The 13813-nt window shown below is 32.4% G+C and overlaps 2 protein-coding genes and 1 non-coding gene across 3 annotated transcripts; 1 reads left to right on the top strand and 2 right to left on the bottom strand.

Moving 5' to 3' along the window:
• Nucleotides 1-554: 554 nt before the first annotated feature.
• On the bottom strand, nt 555-5936 carry LOC103495538 (external alternative NAD(P)H-ubiquinone oxidoreductase B1, mitochondrial). Its single transcript, XM_008457129.3, has 10 exons — nt 5689-5936; nt 4868-5129; nt 4224-4430; nt 3807-4057; nt 3346-3565; nt 3050-3154; nt 2488-2748; nt 2249-2370; nt 1161-1280; nt 555-889 (listed from the first exon to the last, which is right to left on the bottom strand). Exons 1-10 carry the CDS (start codon nt 5778-5780, stop codon nt 802-804), a joined length of 1728 nt encoding a protein of 575 aa, XP_008455351.1. The 5' UTR covers nt 5781-5936; the 3' UTR covers nt 555-801.
• Nucleotides 5937-9250: 3314 nt separating this feature from the next.
• On the top strand, nt 9251-9322 carry TRNAD-GUC (transfer RNA aspartic acid (anticodon GUC)). Its single transcript has one exon. It is a non-coding gene; the product is annotated as a tRNA-Asp (tRNA).
• A 730-nt stretch (nt 9323-10052) lies between these two features.
• On the bottom strand, nt 10053-12979 carry LOC103495537 (beta-glucuronosyltransferase GlcAT14B). The gene is made up of 4 exons (XM_008457128.3): nt 11505-12979; nt 11329-11404; nt 11120-11235; nt 10053-10678 (listed from the first exon to the last, which is right to left on the bottom strand). Exons 1-4 carry the CDS (start codon nt 12154-12156, stop codon nt 10170-10172), a joined length of 1353 nt encoding a protein of 450 aa, XP_008455350.1. The 5' UTR covers nt 12157-12979; the 3' UTR covers nt 10053-10169.
• Nucleotides 12980-13813: the final 834 nt, after the last annotated feature.

The following is a 13813-nucleotide window of genomic DNA, read 5'->3' as shown; positions in this document are numbered from 1 at the left end:
TTTTCAAAATTCTTTATACAGGATCTTTTAGATTTTGCTAATTTTTATATATGAGTAAAAAAACGATGGAAAGAAATTGCAGCAAAAAGAAGAAGAGGAAAAGTAGAAAAACGATGGAAAAACAAAAAAAAAAAAAAAGAAAAAGAAGAAAAACGATGGAAAGATTAAACGACATAAATAAAGAATTGAAAAATAAGAAAGACGATAGAAAGAAATTGCAAAAAAAAATTGGAAAGAAAAAATACAAAAATCGCAGGAATAAGACAATGAAGGAAATAGTATAAAGAAGAAAAAAAAGATGGAAGCACAAACCTGAAATATTTAAAAAATAACTTTATGGCTTTGTTACACGAACCGTAAATAATTTGATATTTTGCTACATTTACGAAAGTTTTTGTAAATTTCTTAAAATACAATTATTTACTAAAAAATTTAAAAGTACAAATTTTATCTTAAATATGATAAAAATATAAAGATGTTTTGAGATCAGAATATCTGAAACTATTTTCAAAAACACATTTATCAAACATATTTACCGAAGGAATCCAAAAACATAAAACATAACCCACGTTTCCTATTCTCAAAAGAAAAAAAAAATGCTACAATTAACTCTCTTTTTTTGCAGGTGGTCGAGAATAATAAATACAAAGATAATTTGTTACACACAGAAGGGTGATGAACAATGATAGTATGTTTGCGAGAGAGTCGGGAATGTAAATTTGATATCTATACCATATGAGATCTTTGTTGTAGCCACCCAAACACTAAACTCTAAACCCTAAGAAAAGATGGTGGTTAGCTTCAGATGCGGCTCGAATCTCTTCCAAATATAAACTTTCTTGTCCAATCTGATACCACTAGATATCTTGTGCGCCAGCTGACTTGCTTGCTGAGTATACGAAACCCAAACGAATTCAGCATTCGAGCGTTGAATTACACAACTAAGTGCTTGTTCGTGAATTAAAACCAATCGAAATCAATTTAATTTTAAATTTTACCCTTACAATTGTATTTTTCAATGGTTGAAATTGATTTTTAAATTATTAAAAATATTTTTTTAGTGAAGTTGAAAATGATAATGATGATTTTAACTATTGAACCATGCCATAATAGAAAAGTTGGACGAATCTATGATGAAAAAGCAGCAGTAGGTAAATCACCTTGCATATACAGAATACCAGAGCCATTGAGTGCTGTGACCCATGGAAACCCAATCTCCAGGAAGCTCAGCAGCAGCTTGTTCTCCTCCTAAAGGAGCGAACTGTCCCAAGTGCTTGTACCTTTTAAACATGGAATGAAAATTATTTGCCCAGATATAAAGAGAAGGATATTGTGGAATTATTTGTGAACTTCTCGTGATCTAATCTTTCTACAAGCAAGGGAAATTAGGGTAGAATAATGCACTAAGAGATAGCAATGTGAAATCTCTTTAATCATGTCAAAGAAGATACACTAAACAGCAGTTTGAACCAGAAGAACAAATGTGAAGGAAGCATGGATTTCTATGACCATTTCGTGCTGTGACATCAAGGATGATCAATTTGACAGAAAGTCTTTGGATGTTTCTTAAACGGATTAATTTAATTCTTTGACATGAATTGGTACAAACGTTTACTCTGTGTCTATATGTATGTCTGCCTAGCTAAAAAGTAGAACTTATGTCATCTTATATTGCTACCACTTGAGATTTAAAACAAAGGTGCACAGTCATTCCATATTTGTCATTTTGTTTTGAAAATTTGGGGTGGATTTTGTGTCATATTCGGTGTTTGCAAGTTCGCTTGAATTCTACTAGGGATTGCCAGGATAGTATGGAAGTCTTTCTCCAGCCCTTTTGTAATGGACACTTTAACATGTTTTTGCTAACATTGGCTTGAGAACAAAAAGAGTCTTTATGAGTATTGAGATTTCTCGGATGGAGGTATAGAGTGCAGCTCACTTCAATGTCTATTTTTTGGGTTTTTCATTATAGTTATTATTTTAATTGGTGTTTGTACAGTTATCACTTATCCAAGACCCTAAAAAATTGCAGGGTCTTGATGTATTTTCTCTCTGTTTCTGTTTTTCTTTTCATTTTGGCTTTTGTGCAATGAGCCTCTTTATGATGGCCTCGTCTTTTGTACTTCCAATTCATTTATAGCTGGCTTTTCACACGTAAACATATTTATAAAGGATGTTGGCTTAAACTGAGAGCAGCCTATTTTCGTTTTGGAACATGGAATAGAAACAAATAAGCTTGCAGACATACCGAAAGGGAAGAAACTGATGACGTCCAGAACTCTTAAAATGTCGAGGACCTTCAGGATTCTCAGTGCAATGCTCCCTGCGGTTGAAGCACCTGGAAAGATACGCACCTTGTTGGGCAGCAACCTGAACAGAAATATTTGTTTATTAAATAACTTGAAAGTCTTTTCCATGTAGACCATAAGTTTACATAAGAGCTGACTTGAACATGGAAGTTTATATCAATGAAGATGTGCATTTTACCTGTGCGGTGGCAGGCAAATTTTTCATCTGCGTGTCGGCATGAGAAAGAGCTGACTTAAATCCTTCAATATCTATTTCATTCTCATGTCCCTGAGAATCTCTCAAGAGATCTTTTACATCGCGGAGATGTTTGCTCCTCAAAAATATTTCTACTTGAGGATACCTTATGAGAATATCATCTAGAACATCTTGAAATTCTGCAACTGTCAGGGTACCAGAGTTATCTTTGTCTGCAGCTTTAAATATGGTGGCAATATCTTCCTAGTGAAAACACCATTTGCAATTGATAAGCAGTCAAAAACTATAGTAGTCGATTGAAAACCGCTATTATGAGAAATCCCTCCACAACTCGAGAGAAAAGTCAAGTACTTCAACACTTTCAGATAATTTAAGAACTTCAAGGAAGTAATAAAATGGGTGAAAATCTAGAGGTTCAAGAGTCAAGACCATTGGTCAAATTTGATAAATGTTATATTGCTGTACGAAAACTGCTCTCATCAAAATCAGATTGGCAGATAGACCTTGCACTAAAATATAATCAAGCAGTTATGGCTTCATATACCATAATTTTCCGTTGGTCAATTGTAGCACAATCACCAATGGCATACACATTTTGAGCGCCCTTCACTTGAAGCCATTCATCAGTGGCTAGAATGCGTCTACTACCCTATATGTCAGAAAGAACTAATAGTTAAGAACAGCATAACCACCCACGAAAAGAATTGTGGCATCATGGGAAACATATAAGACCAGATAGGATAAATGCATCGGTCAAGTCTAGCGAAATGTAGAGCTTTGATTTTATCTATTCTTCCTCTCAAATGATACTCAAAAGCACATACATCTTAATCAACAAACCTGGCCAATCTGCTCCATGAAATCCTTCACAACAGGACGAGTCATGATACCCGTAGACCAGACAATTAGTCCATGCGGCATCGAACAGGATTCTCCAGTTGATTTAACCTTCATCTCAATTTCTTTATCAGATACACTGACAACTCGACATCCTGTGTATACATCGATGCCATCTCTTAGGAATTTTTGTTCAGCAAATAAACTAATTCTTTCATCAAACCTGCATTAAGCAAGCAAGATTTCATCAACTTGCCAAACCAATAGATCAATATAAAAAGATGGTGAGATTTTTCCTTTATAATTAATCCTCTTAAAGGCTACAGTACGTACTTAATGTTTTGATTTTGTAAAGATTCAAGAGCTACAAAAAAATTATACATTTCAAAAAAACAGGTAGACTTTTGAATTAATTTTCTTCACGTTCCAGAAAAGCAGGCTTAGTATAATCAATCATTCCTTACGCATTCAAAATGTGATCTCCAGATTGAATTACTGAAATTTTCACTAGATCTTTAACCGAAGGATATAAGTTAACCAAATCTTCTTCAAAAAAGTCATGAAGCTCTGCAGCAAATTCAACTCCAGTGGGACCCCCTCCAACAATAACGAAATGAAGATTTCTCCTTCGCTCTTCTTCACTTAGACTAGGAATCACAGCCATTTCAAAACAATCTATCACACTTCTGCGGATCTTCTGAGCATCTTCCACTTCCTACAATGGTTACCGAATCATAACATGGGAATTAAATATAATATCTAACAACTTTACGATGATCAACAAAAGAAACAAGGACCGAGATCGACAAACTACAACAAAATTTCAGAAAATGCCTAACCCTAAAAAGTGCATATCAAACTATGAAAACAGAACTGCTAACCTTGAGAAAATGGCAGTTCTCCTTGACACCAGGAGTATTAAAAGTATTAACTTGCGCTCCCATTGCTATTACCAAATAGTCATATTCTAAGGAAAACTCCCTATTGCCAACCAAGTTATTGTCAACATGAGACTGGCAGAAAACCTTCTTGTTAGCAGCATCGATCTTAAAGCATTCAGCTTCCCAGAATTTAATTTCACCTTTTCTCTGTTGCAGAAGTAATATTGTTGAAATCAGGCACCTTCAGAATTTCAGTTGATTGCGAACAAAAACATGACAAAATTAAACAACTGTACGCTTCTCCAAGCTAGATTTTTTTTTTTTTTTTTTTTTTGTGAAAATGTACAGTCGACCGCTACTTTGTGAGGTGTTTTGCACCATTCTTTTGGGTAATACATAGCTTTGTCGATTTAATTTAGATTAGAGGTCTTTTGTATTAATCCTTTGAATCACGTTTAAGGACTCTTCAGCTCTAAGGCCCTTAAGCTGCGTTCTCCTTTTTTTCTTTTATGAATACATGGTGTTAAGTTTCCTATAAATTTATTTTTGAAAAATCAATCTATAATCTTCTCCTATCTTCGCTAAGCTGCGTTCTCTCTCTCTCTTTTTTTTTTTTATTAAATTAAACATATCACATAAATTACCTTCTTCACGATGTTTCGAACCGGTTCAACAATGCTTCGTGCTTCAACTGATCCACATGTAACACTAGGCAATAAAGGAGTAAATGAGAAATAATTTTGAGGCGAAACAACCTGAACGTCATATTTTGAAGCATCCAGATCCTTGAGAAAACTGGTACCGGCCCATCCTGTTCCAAGCACCACAACTCTCTTTTTTGGTGATTCTTCAATAGAACCGCCAACGTCTGATTGTGAATCTGCATATGCCAATAGACCTCCGCCACTGAAACCAAAACAAAAACCATTTCAGAGACAAATAACTTAACAAATACAAAACTAAAGATTTGATTAGTCCCCTTGAGATTCTTCCATTTAGCACAACAAAATACTAAAAGAAAATAAAACCGAAGCAAACGAAATGAACGTTCATTTTTACTTATCATCAGTCATCACATTCACTTACTATATACATTTTGAGAAGTAAAAGATAATGAAACAAATATGCAAACCAGTCATGGATGAAGAAACTAAAAGCTAAAACATGAAATCAGAACTTAAATTATGAAGATCTATGTCGTGGTTTCATTAAACATCCATTCCTTCACTCCATCGTTTCACAAACTTAAATAACCTATTCCCAAACAAATAGCAAATTCCACAGAATCTTGCAACTCAAAACAAAGAAAATTTAGAGTCGTTGAAAGTTAAAGCAACAAATCTCAAATCAGGTCCAAACAATGTGGTTGAAAGACAATGTTCCTCGAGTATTTATTGGAAATACTGTTTAAGAGATGAAGTTAGGTAGATTAAAAGGAAAACTGAAGGCGAGGAGAAGCAGAAACCTGAGGGTAGTACTGATGAGTAGAAGCTTTGAATATGCAGGGGAGCCATGAAAAGCTGTGGAAGCTCTAGTGAAGAAGGAGAAAATTGTCATATCAACGGAAGAACGCGATGATGAAAGTTAAGAGAACAATGAACGTGTATGATTGATGATTCTGTGGAAGAAGGAAGCTATTTGACAATATCAAACAGAATGGGTGTGTAGACGGGCTAAGATATTTCGCACGCAACGTATCATATAAAACCGTTTTCCGTGTCGTTTGTCCCCCTAAGGTCCTTCATTCAAGAGGTGAATGTTGGGTGGGTTTGTCGTAGTAATTTTTTTTTTTTTTTATCGTAAATATAGTAAAATCTATTATAAATTCTTACCAATCATATGTTCTATCCTGTAAACATTAAAATTTTGAATATTTGCAAATTCTTTCAAATTGTACTATATTTATTTTGGTTTAGATTGCAAATAAGGGGAGAGAAGAGTGAAAAAATTGGACAAATAATTTTATTGTAAACAAATATAGGTCATAATAATTGGGAAGGTGAAGCCAAAATAATGGAAGGCCTAATGAGTATGTGGCAAGTTGGTGTCAACGGTTCCATAATGCTTTTAAAATAATGTGAGTCCAAAGTAGTAGAAAGATATTTATAGAGAATAGTGGCAAATTGTAAGTGTGAACAGACCAATTATGAACATGGTACTCTATTGAAAATTCTTTTGATACTACATCATATCTCATCCACTAGAAAATTTGACACATTTTTTATTCCGCAAGTTCCACATAGTTATTCATAATAACATTGGTCAAGTAACATATATACAACCAAAGGTTCGTAGGTACATGTATACGTAGCGACAAAGAGGTTCATGAAAAAATATTATAGCAAACCAATCTCTAATTTTTTCTATCGTGCGAGCAAGACGGTATCCTTCGAATTTGTTTTCTTGCCAAAGAAACAACATTTTAAAAGAAAAATATTTAAACCTATCATGTGACGTATCATTCAATAATTATTAATTTATTAAAATATTCTACAAAAGTTTTAAAAATTCGACAACAATAATAAAGTATGAAAAATTATTCACACCTATGTACTAAACATATATATACATATTGCTTCTGCATTGTTTAATTGGATGAATGGGGGCTTTGGCTTTCAACACCAAAACTTATGGATCTACACTTACCAAAAATTTGACACGTGTATAACTTTTGTTTTTTTTTTTTTAATTCTTTCTTCTTTTAGAGGTGCTTTCTTAAATTAAATTTATAAATATTCAATTTATTTAAAATATGTAGCATTTGATTGGTAGATAATTGTAATTCAGGTTCTAAAAAGAAATTTATTTTAAATGCTGAAAACATTTTTGAATATCGTAAACATTCAAAGGAAAGGATAGATATAGATAGTGATTTATAATGATTTATCATAGATAGACTATGATATTTTTACCATATTTATGAATAATTTGGATCATCTTGCTATAATTGAAAATATTTATTTTAAAAATTGTATGGAAATTTTTTGATTGAAAGTGGGTGAATTTTAAAAACAAAAATTTTACGTTTTCGCAATAGAATAATATCATTGATAGTAACTATAAAAAATATCAATTGATAACCTAATTAAACCTCGTCAATTCGAAATTGATATGTTTACCAAGGAAATATCACTTATAAAATATATTCTTCTAATGATATAGCTTATAGTTGTTATTAGCGATAATCTTCTAATACAATCATTATTGATACATAAAATGTTACTGATATCATTTTACGTTTGATAACAATATAGAAAAAAAATACATATAGTAGCTAACAAGAATATCAATTCATAGCAACATCGTTGATAAAAGATATCAGTGGTAGAAATCAATACCACATTCCTTAAATTGAAAGTTATGACTGATAATCGTTATCAATTATATCAACTGATAACATATTTCTCAAATTAAAAGTTTTCATCAATACCATCTGCGTACTAGCGATAGCAACGTATAATAGCCTAAATACTCATAATGGTGACAAATTAGTAGCTATCAGTAATAACGATCGATAAAAACTATCAACGATATTTGTTAATTGTAGCTATTAGTTGCTATCAATGATAGTTTTAAATTTGAGAAATGCGACAAGAAATGTCCAACATGGTGGTTGTTTATAAACTTATACTATCAAAACACACTTTTGAACGATTCTTTAAGTTTAATTTAAAATTTAATGTCGTTGAATATGTTATCAAGCACGTGTATAAAAACATGAAATACAAATTATCTTTTTAGTTTTTGGTTTTAAATTATGTTTGTTATTACCTTATACCTAAGTCAATGGTATGTTTCTTTAGATCAGAGAAAATTATGGAATATAGTATTAAGAAATTTTCAAATTAAAGAAAAAAATAAGATGGCAATTGATGTCAAGTCTTATTATACTTAAATCAACCATAAAATTTTATTCTCCTTTATTCTTGAAGGAAAAAGTCTAAATAATTAGATAAACTGATATATAATATGTTGATAATATTTTTAAGCCTAATTATAATGAAGAGCAATTTTAGGAATAATAATAAAGTATATTAAAATATTTTTAAAAAATTATTAATATAGAAAAGTTCATCTATGGTAGACTTCTACCATAGTCTGGTCTATCAGTAGTTCAATCATCATGCTTGGACTGGAACAATTCTTCGTTTGGTGACCTATTTTAACATAGTATGGTTGTAGTTGTAGCCAATCGAATTGAAAGTTTAAAGATAAATTTGTTGCGATTGAAAATTTATTCAATGCAAAAGTAATGATAAAATAATTGTTTGACTTCATGGAATTATAACACCCCATCATACTTTAACAAAGTAATTAGGATAAATTGTATGATAAAATGTGGAAGTGAGTTTAATTTTATTGATATAAAATTTGAGTTAATCATATATATATATGTCAAAAAAAAAAAAAAAAAAAAAAGACATAGAGAATAAAGAATTGAATTCCAGGTGTAAAGTAAGGTTGTAATTAACATGGTTGTCTTATTCTTATTCTCAAGTCCCAACAAAAATATTCCAAATTATAACCCAAATAGATTTTGTTTTTTTCTTTTTGGATTTACTTTGTTTTAGTGTAGTATATTTTACTAAGTTGCTTTTATAAAGTGGTTTGAGCATTTTGATTGTTCTATCATAGTTAGAGAAATATTTGTCTTAAACCTATTTAATTACAAACAAGTATCCATATCTGAAATATATTTTGGATATTTAACAAAAGGTTAAAATGCTCTATTTGAAGTCTGGTAGAATTTTTAAACAGAAATAATAAAGATAGACACGATTCATATCAAATTCCCATCATGATAGACATATTATTAAAAATCTGATGGGAATGGTATGATATTTAGAAGTTACCATTGTCGTAATAATTTTACGTTAACTTAGGTGGGTTATTTTATCATTATTGTAACTTGAGAAATCATATCTCTCCAACATTATTTTGCCTTCCCTCTAAAATCATCAAATTACATTACCAATTTCAATATTTATTGTATAAATAAAACCTAAATACTCCTTCATATCAATTGAGTCGTTGTAGTATAGTGGTAAGTATTCCCGCCTGTCACGCGGGTGACCCGGGTTCGATCCCCGGCAACGGCGTCTATTTTTTTTTTCTTTTTAATTTTTTACCCATTGCATCGAATTGGCATTGATTTGTACTATGAGAGGTTTGGGTGGGTCAACCATCATTATTAGAGCATTCATTTGCTTTGGGCCTCTGAGATTGAGGAGATCTTCTAAACAACGGCCAGATATTCAAACTCAAACATCAAAAACATCACAATCCATTTGGTACAATCCACATATTTTTTTTTTTCAAAATTAAAATAATTCAACTTAGATCTGTTTCAATGTTGGTATTTGATGATGATCTGTTGATATCATATAAACATGCATTTAATTGGATGTGAATAATGTAGTTCTAAAAAAAAAATACTTTTTTGTCCTTTAAATTTCCATGAAAGTAACGCTCTACTCTTCGATCTTAGTGATAACTATTTGATTTTGTACAAAATTATTTGTAACAACTCAATTTTACTTAAAAAATGACTTTTCATAAGTTTTTCGATCTACGATGTATAAAATAATTTCATTGAATTTTAATAAACCAAAATGTTCATCGTTAAAATTCGTGGACTAAATTATTATGACATTTAAAACAAAAGGACCAATTTATTATTAGCTATATAAGAGTAATTCCTGTAGATGAAAAACAAATAGATTATTATTCTAAATAATTTTATAATTTATTTTACTTACAAAATATTATTTGATATTGATATTTTATCAATATATCCGAAAAATTAAAATTTTGATATCAAAGTCAAGGTTGAGCAAAGGAAGAAAAAACAAAATTGGGTCATTTTTTATCAGCCTGATAATTCTATGGATGCAATAATATACACTTTGCGATGTAAAACTGTGAACTTTCCTTATACCTATTTTGTCATGTACACTGTTTTTTCAAAATTTCTTCGGACAACAATGAATGAAGAAGCTGTTGCAACCGGTCAGCCCCGGGGCCTGGCGTGAACACAGAATCGTTTCCACGTACCGAGCACGGGTCAGCACCACCTTCCGAGCTCCCAATACACCATCCCCCTGGTGAAAATCTGCTTGTTCTGTCAAGCAGTTCTTTATCTATCTTGTCCAAAACTGAATCATCCTTGGCAAACTTTCGAGCAAATGGGGCATTGCTATTGACCATTTTATCAAAGTCCTTCATTGTCAAAGAGAGGGGATGTTGCTTTGGAGGATTGTCCCAAGCAATGTAATGGAGGTCGTGGCTTACTGCAGTGTGCCGAAATTCGTCGTTATTGCAGATTACTGTGTGAAAATAGCCCTCGGGCGATGAGAGGAAGTTTGTGTAGTACATAAGGATGGTTCGTGGGAGATTATCCCATCCCAATATGCAATACTCAACGAATGATCGTGTCAGCATTACCCATGCCGAACCTACAAATATAACATATATGAAACTGAGTTCTAAGAACTAAAAGTTCAGATATTTGAAAGGACTCCAAACAAAGCTACTTTAAGAGAAATCGATCCAAAATACTTGTCCATCGAAAGCTCTTTCCCGAAGACAGCACACAGGCAAAAGACTTTTCATTAAGTAGCTAAGCAAACAATTTCCTTACAAATGCTAATGTAGTTGTGCATGGGAACTGCACGAAGTTTACAGTCAAAGGATAGACGCAAATTAATCTATTTAGTATCAAATTTTGTTTGATCATATAACATGGCTAGTTTGTTCAACTTAAGTTTACAACTGAACCACAAAATAACCTTCTAAATATGGAAAAAGTTAACCTTGTTGCTCAGTTTACTATACATCGGAGAACAATTGCACCTACTAGCAGATTAGTACATGAAAGTAATGATATACATACTAACCTGTAAACAACTTGAAGGATGTTGGAAGTGAGCGTCTTTGAGTTGTCCAAGCAAGTTCCGACTTTTTGGATAAGTAAAGACCTGGATCGATGATGATCGGTTTCGCTCGGTGACTCCTGAAATGATAGATAGATGTTGGTTATCGTAACATGGCCATGCTTATAATTACTAGATCAGAAAAAAACTTCAAGGCATTAACTATTACATACAATTTCCACCCTGCAATCTGCGAATGCTCAATAAAATTGAAATTTCTAGTCAAGTTGGAGAACACATGAAGCAAATCTGCACATTTAAAGAGAATTTGATCACTTGGAAATATATTCATCAATAGGAACTGGAAGAGATGAACTGATCACAGAAGTATAGAACAAGTGATACTAACCATCTTGTGTCATCAATGGATAATCTGAAGCACTTAAATTTATAAACCAGTCCCAATCCAGACTCTCCCTCAACAAAATCGATATTGCTTGAAGCGTGCAAGCAATCATTGTAGGACCTTTATATGTAACCAAATTGGATTGAGCCATTACACGCACATTTTCTACCTCATTGAATGTTGAATCAGCCTTCACTAGATTCGTCAGCTCCAATCTTTCTCGAGGTGGAGCCTCGAGATCCATGTGCAGAACATATTGATTTCTTGGGTGATATACAGCCTGCAAAGTCCTCATCATTCTCCGACTGTCGCCTTTTGTACCCGAAATTAGATAGGCTAATCTTGGAGGTTCCATTTTCACAACACCACTTGTTTCTTTCAATGAACTTCTTAATTCAGGCTCAATGAAAAACCCATTCGAATCCTCCTCTTTTGCAAACGAAACAGCATCCAATGGCAATGGCTCATCACTTTGTGAAGGAATAAACAACCCTAAAGTCGCTGTTAGAAGCAGGGTAACTGAAATGAGCAGACTTGCAAAGAATGGAACAATCCATTTTCTATCGCTGAACATCCTTCCTGAATGAAAATTCATGTTCTTCCTCATCCATGGCGGGTTTAAAAAGCCACCCACATTCGCTTTACGCCCTATCATTCCGAATAATGCTCTTAAACCACAGATTGATAACTCACACAAAGCTACTATTTCTATCAGTCACTCCTCTGCCAAAATCTCCAATGCTGTTATTAAAGCGACCAACAACAAATTGGCCAGAACCCCAACTGGCCTTGTGTAAAATGAAGAGGAAAGAATGGAAATCATTCGACGTAGATTCTAATATTGCCCAGAAACAATCAAAACAAGCTCAAAAGAGAAACCCATTTCACGTAAACAACGATCTAGCCACAAACCAACGGTACAAATTAAAGAGAAGTAACTCAAATAAACGGCAAGCAAGTAAATACAATTAAGTCGAAACGCCCAATTAATCAAAGAAACAGATAACGGCTAGATTTCCTCGAACAAACTCAGATCTAAATCGATTGTAAGTAAAGTACAGAGCAGGTGGCAGGGAAACACTCGGACTGTGAGCTTCACAGAGCTCATTAGAGAAGGGAAGAAAAAGAAAACCAATAGAATGGAAATGAAAAAGAGGGAAAACAGAGAGAACCCTTACTGGGTATTTAGAGAATGAATCAGAAACGGCAAAAAGAAAAAGAGAGAGATGAAATCAAACGGGGTTGAAGAAAGTGAAAAGAGAAGAATTTTGGAATGGTTATCAAGTTGAGTTGATGGATGAGGAACAGTGGGTGATCGGCCAAAGGAAGAAAGGGAAAGGTAGGGCAAGAGAAAAAAGAGAGTGAAAATGGAGAAGAAAGAGCTGACCGTGTACAGAAAGAAATGGCCGATTGAGTGGATTTGGTTTTGCTTCAAATGTTGGCAAAACATGAAAAAATAAATAAAGATAGAACACACGGTTTAATCAATTTGTTCAAAGAAGAAAGAAAGAGCAGTTTAATTTTTGGTGGCAATAGAATACTCATCAATAACTTTTTTTATTTGTTTTTATCTTTTCTTAACTTCCCCACGCTACACTTAAAGCGCGTTTACTTCACCCCCTAATATACCCATTTATAATTGTTGGTTATATTCATAAAATATATTTTTATTTACGTTACACCAAAATAGAATACATATATGGTAGTTTATCTTAATCTCGTGGTCTATCATTATGATATTTTGCTATGCTTTTAAATATTTAAAAGTTTTATCATTCAAAATAATTTTTTTGTAAAATCTATTGTTTAAACTTGTTACTAATACTAGTAGATGAAACGTAAAGGTTGACTGTTGTTAATATTTGGTAAGTAGATATTAAATGACAAAACAACGACATTTAAGTTAAAATATTGTGTTTTTTCAAAGAACTTCACTAAGTCATTAAAAAAAACAATATTCAGTCATTTGAGTAAAGTTTCAATCTAATTTCCAAGGGTTTGAATTTAGTAACCATAAGTTTGTACGCATTATCAATTTGCTTGTTATAGTTTAGTTACATCTCGTAATTTGAATTCGTCCCTAGTTGTGATTTATCTACTAAAAAATATTGTCACTTATTTTATTTCACTTTTTCATTTAGATGAAATTTTAATTATTCTAAATAAAAAATTACCACATGGTTTTTTTTTCTTTTCAAAATGTAATATCATAAACATCGAATTGAAAATCACATCAATCAAATTGAAGCTAAGCCTAATTTATATCAACCAAATTCAAATTAAACTCAAACAAACCGTGAGTAGATCATAAA

The sequence above is a fragment of the Cucumis melo genome, chromosome 1, assembly GCF_025177605.1.
Source record: "Cucumis melo cultivar AY chromosome 1, USDA_Cmelo_AY_1.0, whole genome shotgun sequence".
Taxonomy (NCBI): Eukaryota; Viridiplantae; Streptophyta; class Magnoliopsida; order Cucurbitales; family Cucurbitaceae; genus Cucumis; species Cucumis melo.
This window is presented reverse-complemented; position numbering and strand designations above follow the sequence as displayed.